This window comes from Panthera uncia, chromosome B1 (assembly GCF_023721935.1).
Source record: "Panthera uncia isolate 11264 chromosome B1, Puncia_PCG_1.0, whole genome shotgun sequence".
NCBI classification, from domain to species: Eukaryota; Metazoa; Chordata; class Mammalia; order Carnivora; family Felidae; genus Panthera; species Panthera uncia.
The window spans coordinates 146,791,385-146,812,558 of record NC_064811.1 but is presented as its reverse complement, the minus strand read 5'-3'; the positions used below and the strand labels follow the sequence as shown (position 1 = coordinate 146,812,558).

The 21,174-nt window shown below is 41.7% G+C and overlaps 1 protein-coding gene across 2 annotated transcripts in view; it reads right to left on the bottom strand.

Moving 5' to 3' along the window:
- GALNT7 (polypeptide N-acetylgalactosaminyltransferase 7) overlaps positions 1-21,174 on the bottom strand; it is a 146,218-nt gene that overhangs the window by 48,850 nt on the left and 76,194 nt on the right. For both annotated transcript variants that reach the window (XM_049631333.1, XM_049631332.1), the window contains exon 2: positions 16,700-17,160. In XM_049631333.1, coding sequence (XP_049487290.1) covers positions 16,700-17,160 — 461 coding nt within the window. The remainder of the gene's footprint in view (positions 1-16,699; positions 17,161-21,174) is intronic.

Here is a 21,174-nt window from a genome sequence, read left to right as displayed (position 1 = left end):
AAAAAAAAAAAAAAAAAAAAGAAAAGGCTGGTGAGGCCGAAGCACAAGGTACAGAGGGAAGTATAGAGAGTGATGAGCTTATACAACAAGTTTTTGTTTAGGTTCAAAAAAGTGTGAATATATGTACATAAATGTATGGGAAAAGAACTTGAATATTCAGCAAACAGCAGCTGCCTCTGGAATGGGAGAGAGGGGACTCTCTTTCACTTCTTAATCAAGGTGGCAAAATGGGTTTCCTCCGACTCCCCGGAGGTGACAGACAAAGGTCAACAGGAAGAGACATTCACACAGCAGGATTAGATCCTAGAGGTGCCAGCAGGGTTGAGTTTGGCAAAATAAAACGGCTGAGTGCCTCCTCGCTAATCCGTCCCGCTCCCCTTCCTGCTCCTGGGGAAACCAAAGAGGGCTGAGCCTGGTATCCTGGCAGCCAGTCTGTTCTCTCTGCCAGGCTGGGCATAGCGTTGAGGGGCTGGATATCAAGTGCAAGTTCTGCCAAACAGAGCATATACTGCTAAGGTGCAGGAATCAAAGCAGCGCTTGCCTCTGCTTGGCTACTGCACCACTTAAGCTAACAGATCCGGTATCTATTGTTACTTTCCAAGAAGAGCTGTCGCACCTGGCACCGGCCCAGGACCTGCCAGGCTCCTCAGCTCTTCCAGGAAGAAGAGGCAATGCCAGAACAGAAAGCACTCTGCTAAGCTAGAGTGGGAACAGCTGCACACCAGCTGCTTTGCTGGCTGGTTCTATTCAGCTTTTGTATCTAGAGAAACATTGTGGAAGACCCAGGGGAGAATGTAGTAACATAGAAAAAAGTAATTTTTAAAGGGAAGGGGCCTTGGAAGATGTTTAGTGGTTTCCAAACTGAATTCAGGAGCCTGGGGTTTCAAGGAGGTGCAAAGACCCAAAGCGGAGAGTTATGAAGAAAGTCACTTGAAGGAAGGATTCTGGGGGTTGTGTGGCCAAAAACACGGAAAACTCCTTTTTACAGATAAGGAAAATTGAGACTCAGAGAGGGCTACGTGGGGTGTGTTCTCAACTCATTCTATATGAGGACAGAGATATGAGAATCAATAACAAAAGTGTATACACATATATTGTACTTTATAATGAACGCTGATGAGAAACATAAGACTTAATTCAACTGTCTTGTAGAGTTAGCTTTTTCTGATTTCGTTGTGTATCTATTTAAAGTTTTACAGTCATGGGGCGTCTGGGTGGCTCAGTCGGTTGAGTGTCTGACTTAGGCTCAGGTCATGATCTTGTGGTTCATGAGTTTGGGCCCCGCGTCCGGCTCGGTGCTGACAGCTCAGAGCCTGGGGCCTGCTTCGGATTCTGTGTCTCCCTCTCTCTGCCCCTCCCCGACTCATTCATTCTCTCTCAAAAATAAACATTAAAAAAATTAAAGTTTTATAATTATTAGAATAGGAATAATAAGCACCGTCTGATTACTCAGGTATTATACAAAAGATATTCTTTCAAAAATGGAAGGGTAGGATGGAGTGAAAAAAAAAAATTAAAGGATCCCCTCCAGTTGCTAGATTTTCCTTATTAAAAATTTGGTCCTGGGGTGCCTGGGTGGCTCAGTCGGTTAAGCATCTGACTCTTGATTCTGGCTCACGCCATGGTCTCAGGGTTTGTGAGTTGGAGCCTTGCATTGGGCTCTGGTACTAATAGCTTGGAGCCTGCTTGGGATTCTGTCTCCCTCGCGCTCTGCCCTTCCCCCACTTGCTCTCTCTCAAAATAAAAATAAACCTAAAAAAATTTGTCCTAAGACTAATTTTAACTTCATAACTTAATTACAATACATAGGATAAAATACCAATAAAATGGCTTTTTTTTTTTTGGTCTAGTAATTTGCTAAAGAGTAAGGTTTTGAATGGAATGGCTTAGCACATGTGCCGAACCAAAGAGCTGGCAGTTTGGAAGCTAACTTAGCTCATCTGTATAATGGCTGATCAGAAATTACCACGTTACTGCTATTGGCCTCATTTTATGAAGCACTTAGATGATCTATTGATATTTATCCTAGTATTTGCTCTAGACTTTAATAAATATAAATATAAATAACTTCTCGGCCCTCTGCTGTGAATTCCTGAAATATCAAAAAAATGCTCAATACAAAAATATTATTATAATGAAGTGTCTGGCCAATACATTGTTGAACTTTGAATCCTTGGTCTGAATCCCTGTTTACTCCCATGAGATAATTTCTGAATCATTTAAATGATTATGATAATAAGCTACTCCAAATTTGGAGGCTGGCTGCATCGTACCGTCTAAAAACATTTCTGTCCCAGGAATGGTAAGGCTGGCCATTTTTTTTTTTTTATTACTTTATCCATCAGTCCCACGTAATTAGTCCGGTGATAGGATCTCAAACTATCAGGTCATCTACCCTTCTGCAGATGTTCTAGCACTTCTGTAATATAAAGTTCTTCTTTATCAGTTAATTAAAATAGCGTTCAATTAAGTTTTGGATTAGGTAAGCATCTTAATTATCTGAATCGTCACTAACCATGGAATCTGGTGAAACTTCCCATGAATCAGGTAGAAGAATTCCAACTTAACTTTATAAAATAACATTATGATCTGTCAGTGATCAAACCGAAGACTTGAACGTGACAATTGTTTTTCTGAAGGCTCATTTTTATTATTTATCTAATTTATTCTAAAATCTATGACGGCGCTGCTTGAAGTATGATCCACACAGATCCCTAGCGTCCCCAAGACCCTTTGACGAGCTTGGTTAGGTCAAAATTATTTTCATGATATTATGACCTCGATGCCCTTTTCACTGTGTTGACACTTACTGTGATGGGGCTTTGGTGGATACAACTGCTGGCATCCCAGCACAAATCAAGGTAATGGCACCAAAAGGTACTTGTGTTCATGATATTCCTCATCAACACACAAAACAAAAACAATGCCATCTACACAGAATGTCCTTGATGAAGCAATAACTCTTCCTAGAGTTTTAATTTATTAATTTTGTTAAGCCCATGCCTTCTTAATATTCTGTGAGACAAAACGGGAAGGATGCCAAAAGGACTTCTGCTACAGATCTAACTATGATGGTTGTGGCAAGGAAAAGCACCTGTGTAACTGAGTTCCAAGGTGAACTCGTCAATTTTCTCACAGCCTGCAATGTTCACTTGAAAGACGCAGTGGATTAAACTAAGGTCACTCAGACGCGGTTATCTGGCATTTTCTCAAATGTGAATGAAAGGAACCTGTCACTTCAAGGAAAACAACTGACATCATTTGTTTCTGAGGATAAAACTTGAGCTTTCAAGCAAAACTTAGGATTTTGGAATTATGCCAGCCTCCCAGGAGATAAAGCCATTTCTGATGAGACTGATGAGGCTATATATAATGAAAGTGTCAAATTTCATTACAGTTGAGTATTTGGAAAATCTGCATTACGCGGGATGCTAATATTTGGAAGATCTGCGTTACTTGTGATACCAGTATTTTCCCAGTGACGAACACATGATGTTACATCACTCGAGGGGAGAAGGCTCACTAACGTGCAAGATACACTAACAACAGAGTATTACTGTTCACTGGTATGGTTTCAGATTCTACACTGCAATTACCACTACCTGTTGCGTTTTGGTACAGTGTCAAGGAAGAATATCGACAATTATCTGAAAAGGCGATTAAAAATACTCCTCTTTTCCAATTACGTATATGTGCGAGGCCAGATTTTCTTCATATATTTCAACCAAAACGACATACGAGCATAGACTGAATGTAGAAGTAGATACTGGAGTCTAGCCACCCTCCAGAAGCCAGGCATTAAAGAAATCGGTAAAAATGCAAAATCATTCCACTCTTATCATACTTTTTTTTTTATTTTGGAAATTTTATTTTTCAAGAAATGTGTTAACATGTCATGTGTTTATTATTAATTGAATAAAACTTCTGCTTGAATTTCAATATGGTCAATTTTGATAGGTAGGTCCCACGTAATAAAAGCCTAATAATGTGGGGCTGTTAGTAATTTCTAAGCGTGTAAAAGGGGCCTGAGACCAAAAGGTGAAGAACTTTTGGTCCATAGGATCCGAACAGGCCGTCGCTCAATAGGTATTTTGTTATACGTTTTACTTTTACATCATTCGTTCTGATACCTGCTGATACGTAATTAAAATATCAGTGCTTTAAAAAATAACTAAAAAAATAAAGTATCAGTGCCTTACAATCGTCCTAATAAGTATATTATAAAATTATCTTCACAGGTTAATATATAAGCATTGTCAATATTTTTCCTACTACTTAGAATAATTCCCTCCAACAAGTATTGGTAATTATCCAGATTTTTTTGAAAAAAAGGGCGGGGGGATAGAAATAAGAGATAATTCAAGAGGAGAATGGGTTGAACAACTTAGAAAAACGTTCAGACAAAATGCACCAAATTCTGAAAGTGTCATCAGTGGCCACCACTGACTGAAAGGTGGGATTAGATAAAAGGCAGGATTGTTTTGTTTTGTTTTAAATAGTGGAATGAAGGGTGGCTCCCTGCATTGAACCCCTCGGTATTTGTTACACAGAAAAAAAAGTGAGAGAAAGAGGTATCCTATATCTGTGAATGATTACTGTAATGCCACTGCTCATCTTCAGATATATTCTGCCATGATGTAGCCCAAGGCCCCTCACAGAACCCTCCAGTATCTAACAACTGATTGCATTTTACCAAGGACCAGGTTTTCCTATTTGTTTGGCTCATTCGATCAACCTGTGCTTATTCTTATCCACAATGCTATAAACGTGATCTTGGTTCCTTCCATTGTATTACCAACCCCCCCCCCCCCATGTTACCTTAGAGCCTCTTAATCAGGGGAGAGATTTTGCCCTACCCGGGACATGTGGCAAACTCTGGAGACATGTTTGTCTTGTCACAACCAGAGACAGGGGTGTGTGTGCTACTGGCATCTAGTGGGTAGGTGACAGAGATGCTGATATACATCCTACAATGACAGCCCCCGTGACAAAGAATGTGATAGAGCGGAGACTGAGAAACCCTGACTTAGAGGGAAAAAAAAAAGGTCTGCAAGAATGAAATAGAAACTCTTTGCCTTTTACCTTTTCCTAACTTTCTCCGTTTTTCCCTTTAAGAAAGTTAACACACTGTGGTGTCCGGTAACGTAACCCCTTGGCCATTGATTAGTTGAGCATCACCAACAAGGCAGTGTGCTCTAGAAGCCAGATTTTGAATCCCGGAGCCACCGTTGTACAGTTACGTGACCTTCAGATTACCTAGTCCTCTGAGCCTCAGTTATGGCACCTAAAAATACAGTGGAAAAAAAAAATATATGAGGTTTCAATATGGTGATAAAGATTGGATATAGTGCATTAAAGCCCCTAGCTCGCTGCCGGACATCCAGTAGGTGCTCAATAAATGGACAATAATGCTATTGATCCTGTCATTTAATGAGGACCTTCTGTCTTCACTACCTGCTACATCAGAAAAAGAAGGGAGCAAAGCACCGTCACAGTGACGGTTTCAAGGGACTGAGATTTCTTTCCAAAAAAACCCCAAAAAACAAAAAAGCGCCCTACATATAAACAACTATAAATAAATGCCCAATGGCTGGAACCTGCCCTTCTGTGTCTTTTTAGGTCTATGGCGTATGTCCCCCAGCACACCCTTAACTCCAACCCGTCCTGCCCCGGCCCCCCACCCCCAATGTCAGGCATATGACTGTGGAGGCAGAGGCTAGCGTCACATGACAGAAGACAGAGAAGGTTAAGAAGTAGCCAGATCTAATCTAGACGGTTTCACTGATTGAGTTTGTGCTTCTTCTTTGCTTGATTTTAAATAAGACGACCGGGGGGCACCTGGGTGGCTCAGTCGGCTGAACGTCCAACTCTTGGTTTCTGCTCAGGTCGTGATCTCACGGTTCAGGGGTTCAAGCTCTGTGTGGCGCTCTGTGTTGACGGCATGGAGCCTACTTGGACTGTCTCCCTCTCTCTCTGCCCCTCCTCTGCGCGCACACTCTCTCTCTCTCTCTCTCAAAATAAACACACTTAAATTTAAATAAGTACCTGATGGTACTTTCCTAATAAGATGTGGTTCACACACACCTCAACAAAAACTTCTATGAAAGAGTTTTTCTGTTTTCCTTCAATCCTCCTTTCCTATTCTCTCCTTCAGAGAAGAAAGAGAGGGATAAAGATCTTCCCAGGAAGGGACCCGCACCAGCAGCCCTGTAGCAGAGTGTGTTGGGGCTCTGGAGGGAGCTCCTGCCTCACAAAAGATGAAACAGCAGCCGGCCATTCACATTTGCTTTCGGTGAAGACTTCACAGCTCTTTCCTTTAAAGAGACAGCAGTGCATCTCCAGGGTCTTAACATGCAGTTTAGATGCTCAAATCTTTCTCCAGAGCCCTTTAGCCTGGCTTTTGATTTGCTCACTGGGACCTGCTATCCTGAAGAATGAGTGGATATTTTTTCTTTTGGTTAGAATGGCAGTGCTCATTCTGAAATAAGTTACTGGGTTATTAAAAATGTGATTTTCCTCCTACACATGGACTACGTTTTGGAGAGTGGAATCTCCCTGTCTGATGGCATAAGGAGGAAAGCAAAACTATGGGCCATTTCCTAGTGATACGCTAGAAGATATTACTGAATTTAAACTGCGGTTTTACATAATTTAACTCATGCAATTACCTTGACTGCTTTTTACTTCTTAGCACGTCCACCTTACATGTCGCAAGAATGATAACAAAGCAATTCTATTCATGACATACTAAGTGCATTTTTTACATGGTCAGCTTAAAGTGAGCAAAGGTACGTTATAAGTGCATTAAAAATTTTTTTTTTGAATATTTATTTTTTTGAGAGAGACAGCACGAGCTGGGGAGAGGCAGAGAAAGGGGAGACACAGAATCCGAAGCAGGCTCCAGGCTCCGAGCTGTCAGCACAGAGCCCGATGCGGGGCTCGAACCCACAAGCCGTGAGATCATGACCTGAGCTGAAGTCGGACGCTTAACCGACTGAGCCACCCAGGTGCCCCTATAAATGCATTTTAAGAGTTGCATAACAAATTATTCATCTTACTACTTCTACAATCCTTGCTTAAGAAAAATATATTGGTACTCGATGATCCTGCTTTACAGCTCTGCCCAGGGACTTGTCTTTACCCTGAGGGAGTGGTCAAAATTGCTCCACAGACTGAGGAGTAGATATCAGTTGGAAACTCAATCAAGAGGAAGGAAGGTTTTAAGCTGGTTCAACCACTTTTAAAGATTGTCATCTCTCCCAGATCCTACTTTTTGCTTCTCTCCCAAACTGGTCCTTTTTATCAGATATCCCAGAGGTATCTGTGTATGTGTGAAAGGCGTGAGGCTGTCATCTGTGGTTTTTATAGCTTATCGTGGCAGTAGTGAGTTCTGGCTCTAAACTGGGCAAAGTTTTTCCTGAGTGTGTGGCCCAACGAGAGTATTCCCTTACTGAGCGCTATCTTCCAGAATGGTGGTGGGGTTTCCAGAATAAGTAAGGGGTAAGGTTCTTCTTTTCCTTAAATGTTGATTTATGTGTGGCTTAGCAGTTAACCAGTTTCATGTACATAATTTATCTTAAATGTGGAAACACCTTATAATGACTTTTCAATCCTACTATGCTTCTATGTCGAGAAGTTTAGCTCTAACTACCATTTAGGTAAAAATTCAGACACTTCTGCTACACTACTAGATAGGCAGACAGACAACTCCCAGTAAAACTCTGTTTTGCAAAATCATGTATTTAAAAAAAAAAAAAGGAAAGGAAAAGAAAATAGGACTTAAAGGAAAAATAGGGACAGGACCAGACCACTCAAAACTGAGGGAATGTTGGGACCACATTCCCCGAGGAAAACAAAATCAATCAGTGTAGTTAAAAATCACCACTGACGTGTGCACTTAGCACCAAAGGCCTCCTTTGCAGGCTGTAAGCCCACGGCTTGTGTTTTCCTTCCTGTAGGTCCCGGGACCTTCACCAATCAATTTCCTCTCAGCTTCTTTGGATGCACCGGCAGCTTCCCTGGACAGCTTAATATAGTGGCAAGTGTAGTGCATCTTGAAGCCATTAAACCCCCCATTTCTTGCCCGAAAGAAAAGTATTTCAGCAGGATTGTCGGCTTTGTTCTTAAGGTCTTCATAAATATATTGCTACGGTGGCCACTTTGTGAGAAGCCTCGCCCTCGATCACTTCCAAACATTAACATGCAGGAGCTCTAGGAACCGTCAGGACTTCCCCACTGAATTGATCCCATTTCTCTTACTCACTGAACACACGAGAGCCCACATGCATTAAGGAGGCACACGCTGTAATGAGCAGGCTGTAGCTAATGGTCCTGGCTGCATCTGCCAGTCTGAGCTGCTAAATTACCAGAGCGGGTCATGCCAACCCTCTGCGGGAAGGGCTGTGTGTTCTGACAGCCACACTGCGCGTGGCAGGCCTGGATCTACGTCTGGAACTCTCCTTGGTGAGGAAGTGATAACCTTGTGGCAGAGGACAAGGACTAAACACTTTGAAATGATTGGTAGCTCCAAAACTGAGATGCTTTAGTAGGAGAGGGAACAAAAACCATCCCTGAACCATGGCAGTGCTCCTCATGGGTGGGAAACTTATCATAAAGAGGATTCAAAAAAAAAAAAAAAAAAAAGGCAAGATTTTCCTGAAATTGTCATTGGGATGTTATGGGATATCTAGTGGTGCCTCCTTATTTTTTTCTTTTTTAAAAATATTTACTTTTGAGAGAGATAGACAGACAGACAGATAGTATGAGCAGGGGAGGGGCAGAGAGAGAGGGAGACACAGAATCTGAAGCAGGCTCCAGGCTCTGAGCTGTCAACACATAGCCCAACACGGGGCTCGAACCCACAAACTGCGAGATCATGACCTGAGCCGAAGTCGGATGCTCAACCAACAGCCACCGAGGGGCCCCTCCATAAATATTTTTCTAACTAGCCTGCAGGGAACTTATTCTGAATTGCTGGTTGGGGGCGGAGGGCTGTGAAAAAACAAAAACGAGCAACCTGAGTCTATAATTTTTCATCAGGCATATCTTACAGTTTTGTAAGGCTCGTGGTGGGGATGAGAGGGAGGGGGTCGCAGATAAGGGCAAGGGAAATGAAGCTAAGTCCCCTTTTAAAAGAGCAACTTGGAAAATGACTAAAGAATGGGAAGGACCTTCTCAACCAAATGAGGTCTTGGCAGGAGAATCTCGCGAGCAAGGGAAGTGAGCCATCCCAGGACTCTAGCAAGGAGAGAGGGGCACTCCAGATGGCTGCTACTCTGGTAATCGTGGCTTAGAGCACATCCCCTCCATTTCCAGGTTTTGTAGGCTCACTTTATGAACGTGCTACCTTCTCAACTGCTGTTGAAATTGGGGTGACATAAGTTACCCCCGATCTCTGTAATAATTCCGCTTGGGCTAAATCCATGTCGTTAGCCAGGAGCTTAGACAAAAATCAGCTGTGCCACCATCATTGAGAAAACTCCGAAGTGCAAAGTGTGTGTGTGTGTGTGTGTGTGTGTGTGTTCATATGTAGGTGTTTAAAGGAAAAGGAAAAAGAGAAACTAAGCAACACAGCACAACTTATTTTTAAAGTTAATCTGGAAAACCTCTGAACTCATAAAAAGTAGCTTCTGAGGGCAAGCATTTTCAAGCCAGTTAGAAAGTAATATTTTTGGGACAAAAAAGAAGGAATATGTCCATCATGGGTCATCTGAAAGCAATTTCAAATGTGCTTCTTATGGCCTGGATCTAAGGTTGCCAAATTGTGGTTTGAAAAATGAGACATATCTTGGGCCATCTATGAGAGAAAAGGACAACGTGTTAATGATTGTGATCAGTGCAGTGTGAACGGGGTCCACCATATATTATGATAATAGAATTTGGGACAAAGTGCTGAAATACATGTGCATATATACACATATACACAGGTATATATGTGCATATACACATATACATGTATATATAAATATATATATGATTTACATATTATTCTAATAATTCGTTTTGACCTCTTATGACCAGCTCCTTAGAGTTTTAGTTACCTCTCACTGAAACCTACGGGTTGTACGTGGAAACTGAAATTTAAAAATAACTATATCATTTCAATTAACTCAATGTTTTAAAAATAGCATCTGCTTTTTCTGAATTTTTTATTTTAATGTTTTATTTTCAAGAGAGGGAGAAAGAATATGCACAAGCCAGGGAGAGCGAGAGAATTCCAAGCGGGCTCCACACCCACAACCGTGAGATCATGACCTGAGCTGAAACCAAGAGTTGGACACTTTACCCACTTAGCCATCTGGGCGCCCCCAAAATAGCATCTGTTTTATAAATTATAGCACTATATTCTAAACAAACACATCAGTGAGTGAAAGCTGTTAACACGAACAGAGAAAGAAAAAAGCTCATGATCACAATTCACCTTAAAATTAGAGTAGAAGCATGAATATTTTGCTATCAGGTAAGAAGACAACTGTTTGGTATATAAGTCATGAGTGTAAATGTAAAATATCTTTAAAAAAAAACCCTTCAATTTCCCACAGACAAGCTTAAGAAAGGTATTCGCAATTAATCATATTAACATTTGTATAGCTCTTAGAATTTTTGGAGCACTTTAACATCTTTGTAAATGCAATGAAGATAGCTTTCTACAAAATAAAAATGCAATTGGTGTGTAGGTAGGAGGAAAGGTTAAATATTAGAAGCAGATGAATTTGCTCAGCAAGTCAAAATATTTGATTCATTTGTTTGAAACAAAATAGCTCAGATGATATACACCTCTGATTGTCTGCCTTCTTGGGCAGAAAAAGGGCAAGAATAATTTCCATGTATTTGTATCAGCAGCTAGTTCATAGTTGGGGAAAGAAAATCTGGAGCTTTATTTCAAGGAAATCGAACAGACTTTTCTACCTCTTCCCCGGAACAGGCTCCTCATCCTGATGGGTTGGTTCTGCATGAATTCATCTAAAGCTGGGGGGCAGGGCGCCTGGGTGACTCAGTCATTAAGCATCTGACTTCAGGTCAGGTCATGATCTCACGGTTTGGGAGTTCAAGTCCCACATTTGGTGAGCTCCAGCTGCGCTTCGGGTGAGCCCTGCTTTTCTCTCTCTTTCTCTCTCTCTCTCTGCCCCTCACTCACTAGTGCCCTCCAAATGAATAAACAAACAAACAAACAAACAAACATATACATAAAGCAAGCAAGCAAGCAAGCAAGCTGGAGGGGAAAAGTGGTTTAGATAACTGAGCTCTGGGCAGAGCAGTGGATAGTGCCATCCTTTGTGTTACTGCCCTTGGATTTATCTTTGATTCCTCCTTCCACTCCGTCAAGCTGCCAAGACCCACTGATTCTAACTCTTCTATTCTCTTACTTCAAGTCTCCTTCTGGTTCTATAATCTTCGCTGAAGTTCCGGCTCTGATGCTACTAACCCACCAACGGGTCTCCACTCCCAATCTACTCTTGACACCTTTACCAGTCTGATATTCCTAAAGTTCTCTTTGTAACCTTCAGCGGGTCTTTCTTGACCACCAGTCGGTATAGACTTTGTGAATGGCACTGTGATCTTCCGCACATGACCAAACCTATCGTACCAGCTTCTCTACATATACTTCCTGATCCAGGTATGCTATACCACTTGCTTTCTTTCTTCCTAGTCAATGCCTACCTTTACGTCTTCTAAACTTGTAACTCTTCCTGGGGAAACCCTACGCATCCTCCAGGCTTTGCTTTGGTGTCCGCCCCATCAAACTTTTTCTGACTCTCCCGTAACTTGACATGCCCCTCACTCCTCTGAACCATATCATTTTGCTCAGCCCTGTCCTACGACCCATATGCTATGTATTTCTTGCCCTTCTCCCCAGGGGCAGATGGGGAGCCCCCTGAAGGCAGGGACTGTATTTTGTCTTTGCTGTATTTTGTCTCCTGATGGGTTAGCACAGTGTGTTGCTTATTGGAGATACTCAATATCTGTTGAACTGTGAAGAAAACGGAATGTGTTTTTTATAGAAAATACGTGTGAAGGCAGGTGAAGTCATCCTTGGATCAAGTCTCTAAAAAAGAAGCAGGCCTCCAGTTCACTCAAAATACAATTACTCACTCTTTTAACGAGCAATCAACAGCCAGTAAATTACTCAGCCAGTGCATGTAATTCAAAGCTGTAACATACATAAGTATGAGTCATGTTGGCAGCTGGGCAGTTCTGTCCTGCTTCTAAGGTAGAGAACATTCATCTGAAAAGCCTGTGGAGCAGCCACAAGAATGAACAAGTTAACCACAGGGTCAGATGCCACAGCTGGACAAACAGCCCCAAAGCTTGGTTTCTAAGTTTGGCAGGTGGCTCATTTAAACGTCTGATGGAAGCAAGAAAACAAGGCTGATAAGGTCTATCTGCCAAAGCTGCAGAAAGTCAGCAACACCAAGCCAGTCTCTGGTGGGCTCTGTGTAGCGTATTTTCCGTGAGGGATGCACGTGAGGGACCCTGTGTCTGTGTGATATGGATGCATGCTACGTTTTCAGTATGTTTCCAGTAAAAGAAGAAAAGTGCTAATACACAAATTGGATAAGACGCCAAATTTAGGGATGTTTTGTTTGTTGTCGGTCTGTTTATAAATTCTTAAGACTATTTACATCCTAATTTATGAATAACTCTTAGAAATTGTTATTCTACACTGAATTTTCAGTGTTCAGAGAGGAACGAAGCCTATCTCTCTTTTTTAACTCAAGTTTAAAAAATAATCTGGACTCAGTTAAAAAAAAGTTTCCGGGGGTTATAATGTTTTGAGTATTTTGAAGCATAAAAAAAAAAGGTGTTCTCACTAACATAGAAATATTTAAGAGGGGCTTAGGAGCATTTGATGAGATAGCCTTGGGTCCTTTGGCTTGACTGGGGACACAACCCTTACAAGAATGATACACAGAAACATGCAATATCCTATTTCTAAGCACTTATGCAAGACAAAAGAACATGGAAAACAATCAGCCGATGACATGAAAGAAGGAAGGGAGGGAGAGGAAAGTAAAGAAGGAAGGACAGATGCAATGAGGAGAGCAAGAAAGAAAGGATGGGGGGAGAGGGAGGGAGGGAGGGAGGGAGTGAGAGGGAGGGAGAGAGAGAGAGAGAGAGAGAGGAAGGAAGGAAGGAAGGAAGGAAGGACGGACGGACGGACGGACGGACATTATAGGAGAGCAAGGAGGACCCAGAGAGATGGGAGGTTCGAGTGGCAATTGCTGTGTCTAAAACATTTATCAAAGGAGAGGTGAAGGCTTTGCCATCATGGAAGGTACAAGTAGAAGTGAGATGAAGATAAGGCCGCGTGTGACATTTACATTTTCCAAAAAGCCAACAGAGGACCTCAAACTTAATAGTAACTGAAACCATTAAAATTTTGACATGAAGATATGTGATCTGAAGAAAGTACCACCACAATAATACAAAAATCATAATAATGAAGTCAAGAACACTTAAGTTTCTAACACCAGGCCTGTGAAAAAACACTTTTAACCTATTACGTCATTTAACTCTAGTGCCAATCCTGGGAGACAGGTGTTGTTAGACCCATTTTAAGGATTAGGTAACTGAGGGCTAGAGAGGGTAAGTAACTGATCTAATCTCACATCTGGTAATGGAGCCAAGGTTTGAACCCAGCAGATTCCATTCATTCATTCACTCGTTCATGGTCTCAACAGATATTTACTAACTGGGTGTCAGTTACTGAAAGACAGTCAATAAACAACTAAATAAATCAGGATCTATATAAATTTGATAAATTATAAAATTAGACAAATACTATGAATGAAATGGCCAGAGAGCGGTATTAGAAAATAAAGCATGGCATTTTCAACTAGGCAGCATGGTTGGAGAGGTTCCACTGAGACCTAAACGATGGCAAGGAGCCAGCCACAAGAAGGGGAAAAGCATTCAAAGAGGAGGGAAGAACACATCAAAGAGACCGGAAAAGGTCAGCCTGGCTAGAGCATGCTGGGCCAGGCGGCACAGTAACAAGAGGAGGTCGTCAAGGGAGGGAAGGGTTGAGGCTGCTGGTTAGAAGTCGGGGTTATATTTAAGTGCGCTGGGAAGGCAAAGCATTGTTGAAGATAAGCTAGATCTGTGTGGTTCAAAATACCACACTGGCTTCTGTGTGAATATGGAGGAGGAGAAACCATGAAGGAGACTCCTACAGGATTCCAAGGGAGACGATGGTGGCTTGGAGTTGGGTGGAGGACTTGGGTGAATGCACCTCAGAAATAATCGGAGACATATTTTGGTGACAGGAGCTAGAAGCCTTGCAGATTAGAACGGATGTGAGGGGTGAAGGACAGGGAGACACAGAGGCAGACTCTAATCCTGTGTGCTTCTGCATTATAGGACATATGATTTTCTTAGCATATTTCTTATATGGAAAAACGAGCTAGATTTATATTGGTGTTTTTAACAATCTTTTATAAATAGTTCACGTGCTAAAAATCTCTATTTCTACACTTAGCTCACCCACTGACTGTAACAACGCACTGAGGCATATCACTTGTGAAAAGACATACGGTGAGGTGAGGTGAGGTGTGGTGGAAAGATAGGGCTTTCACACCAAACCGCCTTGCGCTGAACCACGGGGCAAATACAAAGAAGTCAGAGCTCTAAGCTTCAGACTTGACTTACACAGGTAAGAACTCTCTCACAGTTTGGTCGTGAGAATTAAGAGAAACTATAGTAAGTCCTGGCAGGGAGTAGAAAGTCAATAAATGTTACTCGCTGCCCACCCCCTTCCCTTCCCTTCTCAGTGATGAGAATGCCATCAATAGGTTCTCAGAGAACCTTCTACAACACAGATCAACAGTATGATTAAGTGCTATATTTTAGTTAACTGGGACACACTCCAGATAAGGGACTGCAGAGCCTCTTCTGGGTCCTAAAGAATACTGGCGTGGCAGTTCCAACTCTGTTAAGAGCCACCCTTAGCCCCTGACTGGGGAGGTACAGGACACCCAGTTAAATTCAGGCTTCAGATAAACATCAAAGTATAAGTATGTCCCATACACTGTTTGGGATATATTTAGGCTGAATGTTTTTCATTGTTCATCTAAAATTCAAATTTAACGGGTGTCCCTCTATTTTTATTTGCTAAATCTGGCAACCTTATGACTAGGCAAGCCTCTACTTTGATTTGGAATAAATTGAACCAGGAGAATTCTTCCTTCACAGTCCCTTGAGATGTTCTAGCTCTTCTCTGGAAAAGAGGTTAGGTATCTCACCACCATGGTTCTATACTTCTATTCCTCCAACTTTCTTTGCACATTTCATTCACCCCATCTCACTCTTACAGTAAATATATGAATGGGGGCGCCTGGGTGGCTCAGTCGGTTGGGTGTCCGACTTCGGCTCAGGTCACGATCTTGCGGTCCGTGAGTTCGAGCCCCGCGTCGGGCTCTGGGCTGACCGCTCAGAGCCTGGAGCCTGTTTCAGATTCTGTGTCTCCCTCTCTCTGCCCCTCCCCCGTTCATGCTCTGTCTCTCTCTGTCTCAAAAATAAATAAACGTTAAAAAAAAAAACAAAAAAAAAACCAATAAATATATGAATGGCCAAAGTCTACTAAGTAGGACTATGTTAGGTACAGAATCTTTTCAGTGACAGTGACAAAAGAATGCAGTGACAGTGACAAAAGGGTCTGCATGTGTGTGCATAAAGGTGTCAACCTCTTAAGATAAGGATATATGAACAACACAGCAGAATACATTGAGAGTTTTCTAGTAGCATGGAATTAAATTTGCATCTATGTTAATGGAGGCTACTTAGATCCTGTATGAGTAGAACCTGTTCAGAAAAAGCTTTGAGTTCATCCCATAACCACTGTCTATCACAAGTTAAGAGCTGGAAATCCTTTATTTTAAATCAAACTACATGAAAATAATGTGAAAGTTTATCTGTTTGGGCGCTCCTTTTGCATATGCTCAAGAGTTTCAATTTCCAGTTGCAGTACTGAGAAAAATAATTAAGGGAAACATCAGTATCTAGTTAATTATGTAAGACATCTAAAGCAGCGTTACTATTTGTTATTATTCCACAACAAGACAAGGAGCTTGATCCAGAATGAAAATCAACACATCAAGAAAGTTTTGTCATTAAAAAATTGTCACTTGTACTAAACAAAGTATTTAACGGTTGGTTTACACTTTGGTACAAGTTCACGTTCTCATTGTGGATTGGTAACAAAAAATTCACAGACCGGTGCCAGTCCAGCGACATTTGCGTAGCACTGATGTAAAACCCCCAGAATTTTATTTTATTTTATTTTATTTTTTTTTCAACGTTTATTTATTTTTGGGACAGAGAGAGACATAGCATGAACGGGGGAGGGGCAGAGAGAGAGGGAGACACAGAATTGGAAGCAGGCTCCAGGCTCTGAGCCATCAGCCCAGAGCCTGACGCGGGGCTCGAACTCACGGACCGCGAGATCGTGACCTGGCTGAAGTCGGACGCCCAACCGACTGCGCCACCCAGGCGCCCCAAACCCCCAGAATTTTATATGTCATACCTTCAATCTAATGGCATAAATGAAGTGATCTCCTCCTTCTGGCCATTTTGCGGACCGAAGAGCCTTTTACCTCCTTGAAATAAAGGCAAAACTATTTTCTCCATCCTAACAACCTAACTAAATATCTATTAAAACAATAGTTGCCCCAGTTTTAGAAAGAAGAGGATGTGTGCTTACTCTTCTTGTCGTAAGTCATTGACGCTGCGGTCCAGTGAGATCATGTCACTTGCCACCATGTTAAATCCAAACTCTTTAATGCTGGCTTGAACTGCATGTTTGAATTCCGGTCCCAAAACCAATGGCTTGGCTTTCTCTCCAGGGCCACCAACCACTCCATGAGGCTCAGGTTCTTTGGGTTCAAAGTTACCGAGGATCCCTGGGCGTAGCACAGGATCTCGGTAGGTGAATGTCTGAGGCTTAAATGTGAGATACTGCCTCTGTATTATGTCTTTCTGGTTATCTCCTCCAGCATGGCGCTCTTGTTCATTTCTCGCCTTGTTTTTTCTTCTAATAGACTCTAAGTCCACTTCTACTCCTTCAACATGAGGCCATGGTACCACAGGTTTGAATCTGTCATCCCCAGGAGCTAATCCATTGCCTCCTCGGTTAGGCATGGGGTTATTGACATCTCTGTCTTCCTATACAAAAGGGAGGGGGATATACAATGAGTACATGAAGGCAAACCACAGCAGAGTTTATGATATGAATTTTCATGTTCATAAAAGGCTGAGGCAACAATAAAATGATTTAAAATGTTAAACAGAAGCAGGCTATTGATCAGGACTTCCCATTAAAAGATATCTTTTGGTGGGGGGAGGACATCCCAAGAAGGACTCTTTCTTTGCCTTACCATTCCAAAATAAATGAATGGATGCATTTTTTTTTTTTTTTTACTTCTCCCCTTCTAAAACAAACTTTCTATCAAAGACTTCTTAATAAAGCACATAGTTATGGATTAAAGCAATGGGATTCTAGGAACTTTGACAAAAAAAGGACATTTAATAGGTCATGTACAATATGTGGTTTTCCCAGATGTCTGGTATATGATAAATAGAACTATTTGTCAGTAATACAGCCATATGGTGGCAGTGGTGTTAGATGTCACCCATCACTAGGCTGGCTTCGTGCCTCTAATGGCAGAGGGAAAGGCAAGGATATGCAGTCAGTATTTTCTACTGAGTGAGAGTGTAGCTGAATTCAGAACTATAAAAAAATGAACAAAAACGCTAATGACTAAGCAAGTCAGTTCAGGCTTTTAGACCACACCCAATACCTAGTTTGCCCCATTCCAGAGGCAGCCCAAGTCAAAACAGCTTTTGCACATCAGGATATTCCTTAAGGGCTGCCTTGCTTTTCTGTGTGGACCTTCCTCATCACCAATGCCAAGCTTTCCGTCAGAAATCCTGAGTGCTTCTGCTTCTGAGCTATTCTATGTGAAGTTTTTGCTAAATCGCTACCGTTCTTTGCACAGAGCAGTGTTTCTCAACATTAGCATCACCTCAGTGGCTTTAGACAATCCTGAGGTCTGTGTCCCACACCCCTCAGGCTTTGTGATTTAATTGGTCTGGGCATTCAGAGTTTTAAAAGCTCCCCAAGTGATTTTACTATGCCTCCAAGCTTGAGAACCTCTACCTTAAAGGAAGAGCTGCGAGCTATAATTAGACAAGAGGATTATTGAGTATGCACAGCTGGGGAGGCAAGGTGAACTTAGAACCGCAAAATAGGCTAGCAGGTCGGCCGTTTCACTGCACACTACAATTATCTGATTCCTTCATAGATTCATAATCGAGTTAGTGCCATCGGACCAAGACGTGTCGACAGTGGTAGAGCTACCTTGAAGAGTTAAGTTTAAAGACTTTATTTTAAAGAGTACAGAAGGTGCTAGGTATGATGTTGCGGCATAAGATGCTATCTGCTGGCAGTTCTAGAAACAAAGATCTCTTCAGAAAGCCAGTTAATCTGGGTTGCCCGGGTGGTTCAGTCAGTTAAGTGTCCGACTCTTGGTTTGGCTCAGGTCATGATCTCGGGCTTCATGGGTTCAAGCCCCACATCGGGGTCTCTGCTCTCAACGTGGAGTCGAGTTTGGATCCTCCGTCCCCCTCTCTCTTTGCACCTCCCTTGTTCACGTGCTCTCTCTCTCTTTCAAGAATAAACCAAGAAAAAAAAGAAAGAAAGAAAGAAAGAAAGAAAGCCAGTAAATTCAAATGTGAACTTAGTTCAAGAGTTGGTAATAAGGGCTAACGATTGATTTGAGGGGTGTCAAAAAGGAATTAAAAAAAAATGTCTTTGTTTAGGTAATGTAAGCACATGATAGAAAATTCAAAGGATCCAAAAGGGCATATAGCGAAAAACAAGTTTTCCTGACCCCCCTTCTATAGAGGCAACCATAGCCAGCACTCAGTGAATCTTTCTAGAGAGGTTATATGCATGTATAAACGTACATATGTATATGTAACACAACATTTTAACATGGGATGTAGATTTTAATTGGCTCATTAATTAAAAAGGAAACCTGTACGATGTTACAAGTGGTTCAAAGGTGAATCCAAAGAACAAATATCTAAATATCAAGAATAGGGCGCCTGGGTGGTTCGGTCGGTTAAGCGTCCGACTTCGGCTCAGGTCATGATCTCACGGTCCATGAGTTCGAGCCCCGCGTCGGGCTCTGTGCTGACAGCTCAGAGCCTGGAGCCTGTTTCAGATTCTGTGTCTCCCTCTCTCTCTGCCTCTCCCCTGTTCATGCTCTGTCTCTCTCTGTCTCAAAAATAAAGAAGCGTTAAAAAAAATGAAAAAAAATATCAAGAATACTGCAAAGAATTTACAAATAGACACAAAACTGGTACATCGGTTAATATCTATGAGGCAATAGGCAATTGTACTCCACGGTAAACAATTTCAATTTCAGTGGACAAGAATCTTTCGCATTACCATCAGTCTTCCATCATTTCTAGCACGGTAAAACAGCCCAAAGATACTGAAAGGGCAAGATAACCTAGAAGCTGAGCCCGATAGTACACCTAGTAATCTTTTGGGCACATTTCAAAGCTTTTCCAGAATGTTCCTCCTGTAACACAAAACTAATTATAAAATTCACACTCAGCCTGATTACAGAAATGTGATACCTTTCTTCAGGCATGTGTAGGTAGATAAGGCTTCTGGATCAGCCTTCTAATCTTCACACACCTCAGGAGCAAGGACTTAGCTGGAGCCTAACCTGTGAGCCCTACTGATTCTGATGATGGAAAAAGTGTTCCATGTCTCCAATTCATCTCCTGGTTCTTTCCAGAAGAGAAGTGTTGTGGCAGTGTTGTAAGGAAATTCAAATAGAAAAATCATTACAAAACTCTTAAGATACTGGACCCAAACTGTTGATGTTGAATGAAGTATAGCACATACAGAAGAAAGACAGTCTCCCCAACCCCAACTTTTCACATCAAGACTCTAGTGAGTCATTAATTGGAAAGGTAAAAAATGAGGAGAAGGAAATGCCAATAAATACAGAAAAGTAGATTGGACAGGTCATTGGATGTCAACATCCATAACCATAGCATCCACTCTGTATGTTGCCTAAAATTCCATAAAGGGAAAAGTGCATATTGGAAGAGTATGGCACACAATAGTACCTAAAATCATAGTATGTGAATAAATGCATACTATGGTTTAAGCTGGCCTACGCTAATGCAAAACTTGCAAATTTAAATATTTCTCAAATTCGCCCACCCCAACAAGAGAATATTTAACGGATTTAAATGTCATGCTTATCTTCCTCCAAAAGTTGATCTTTTCTTTAAGGGTTCTCTTATATTCCACTCTTGGTGTCCTTTCTAGTTCTCTTAGAAGTCTACCTATCATTCCAGGGGCACCTGGGTGGCTCAGTCGGTTAAGCAACCGACTTCGACTCAGGCCATGATCTCACGGTTCATGGATTCGAGCCCCGCATCAGGCCCTGTGCTGACAGCTCAGAACCTGGAGCCTGCCTTGGATTCTGTGTCTCCCTCTCTCTCTGCCCCTCCCCAGTTCACACTCTGTCTCTGTCTCTCAAAAATAAATAAAAATGTTGAGAAAAATATTTAGAAGTCTACCTATCATTCCACCTTTATTCTGGGTTAGGTCATTCTTTTCCAAGCATCACGACCCGATTTACACTGACCATTCCTGCATCCCATTTCCTCAGCCCACATCACACTTCTGATCTCCAAATCTTACAGTTGGTTACTTCCTAAATTTCTACTTATATCAATCTAGTACCTAAGTTTAAGATACCCCAAACTGAACTTACATTTACTTCACATCACAAACCCATTTCAATTACTGTCTTCCCTACTTTGGAAACTGGAAGCACCATCCACTCAACTGATCAGATCCAGAGCCTGCATTTCATCCGCAGCTTCTTGTTCTCTTTTATCTACCCTACTGGTATCTAATCAATCACTAATACCTATTAATTGCTATTGTCTTTGTAGCTCCTGAATCTGGCCACTTCTCTCCATTACCCTCACTGCCACTGTTTGAGTTCAGACCACCCTCACTTCTTAACAGGATTACTATAAAAGTGATAACTGATGACTACAAACACTATGTTCTAAGTATTTCATATATATATACATATATATTTCATATATTTCATATATATGAAATATATGAAATATATA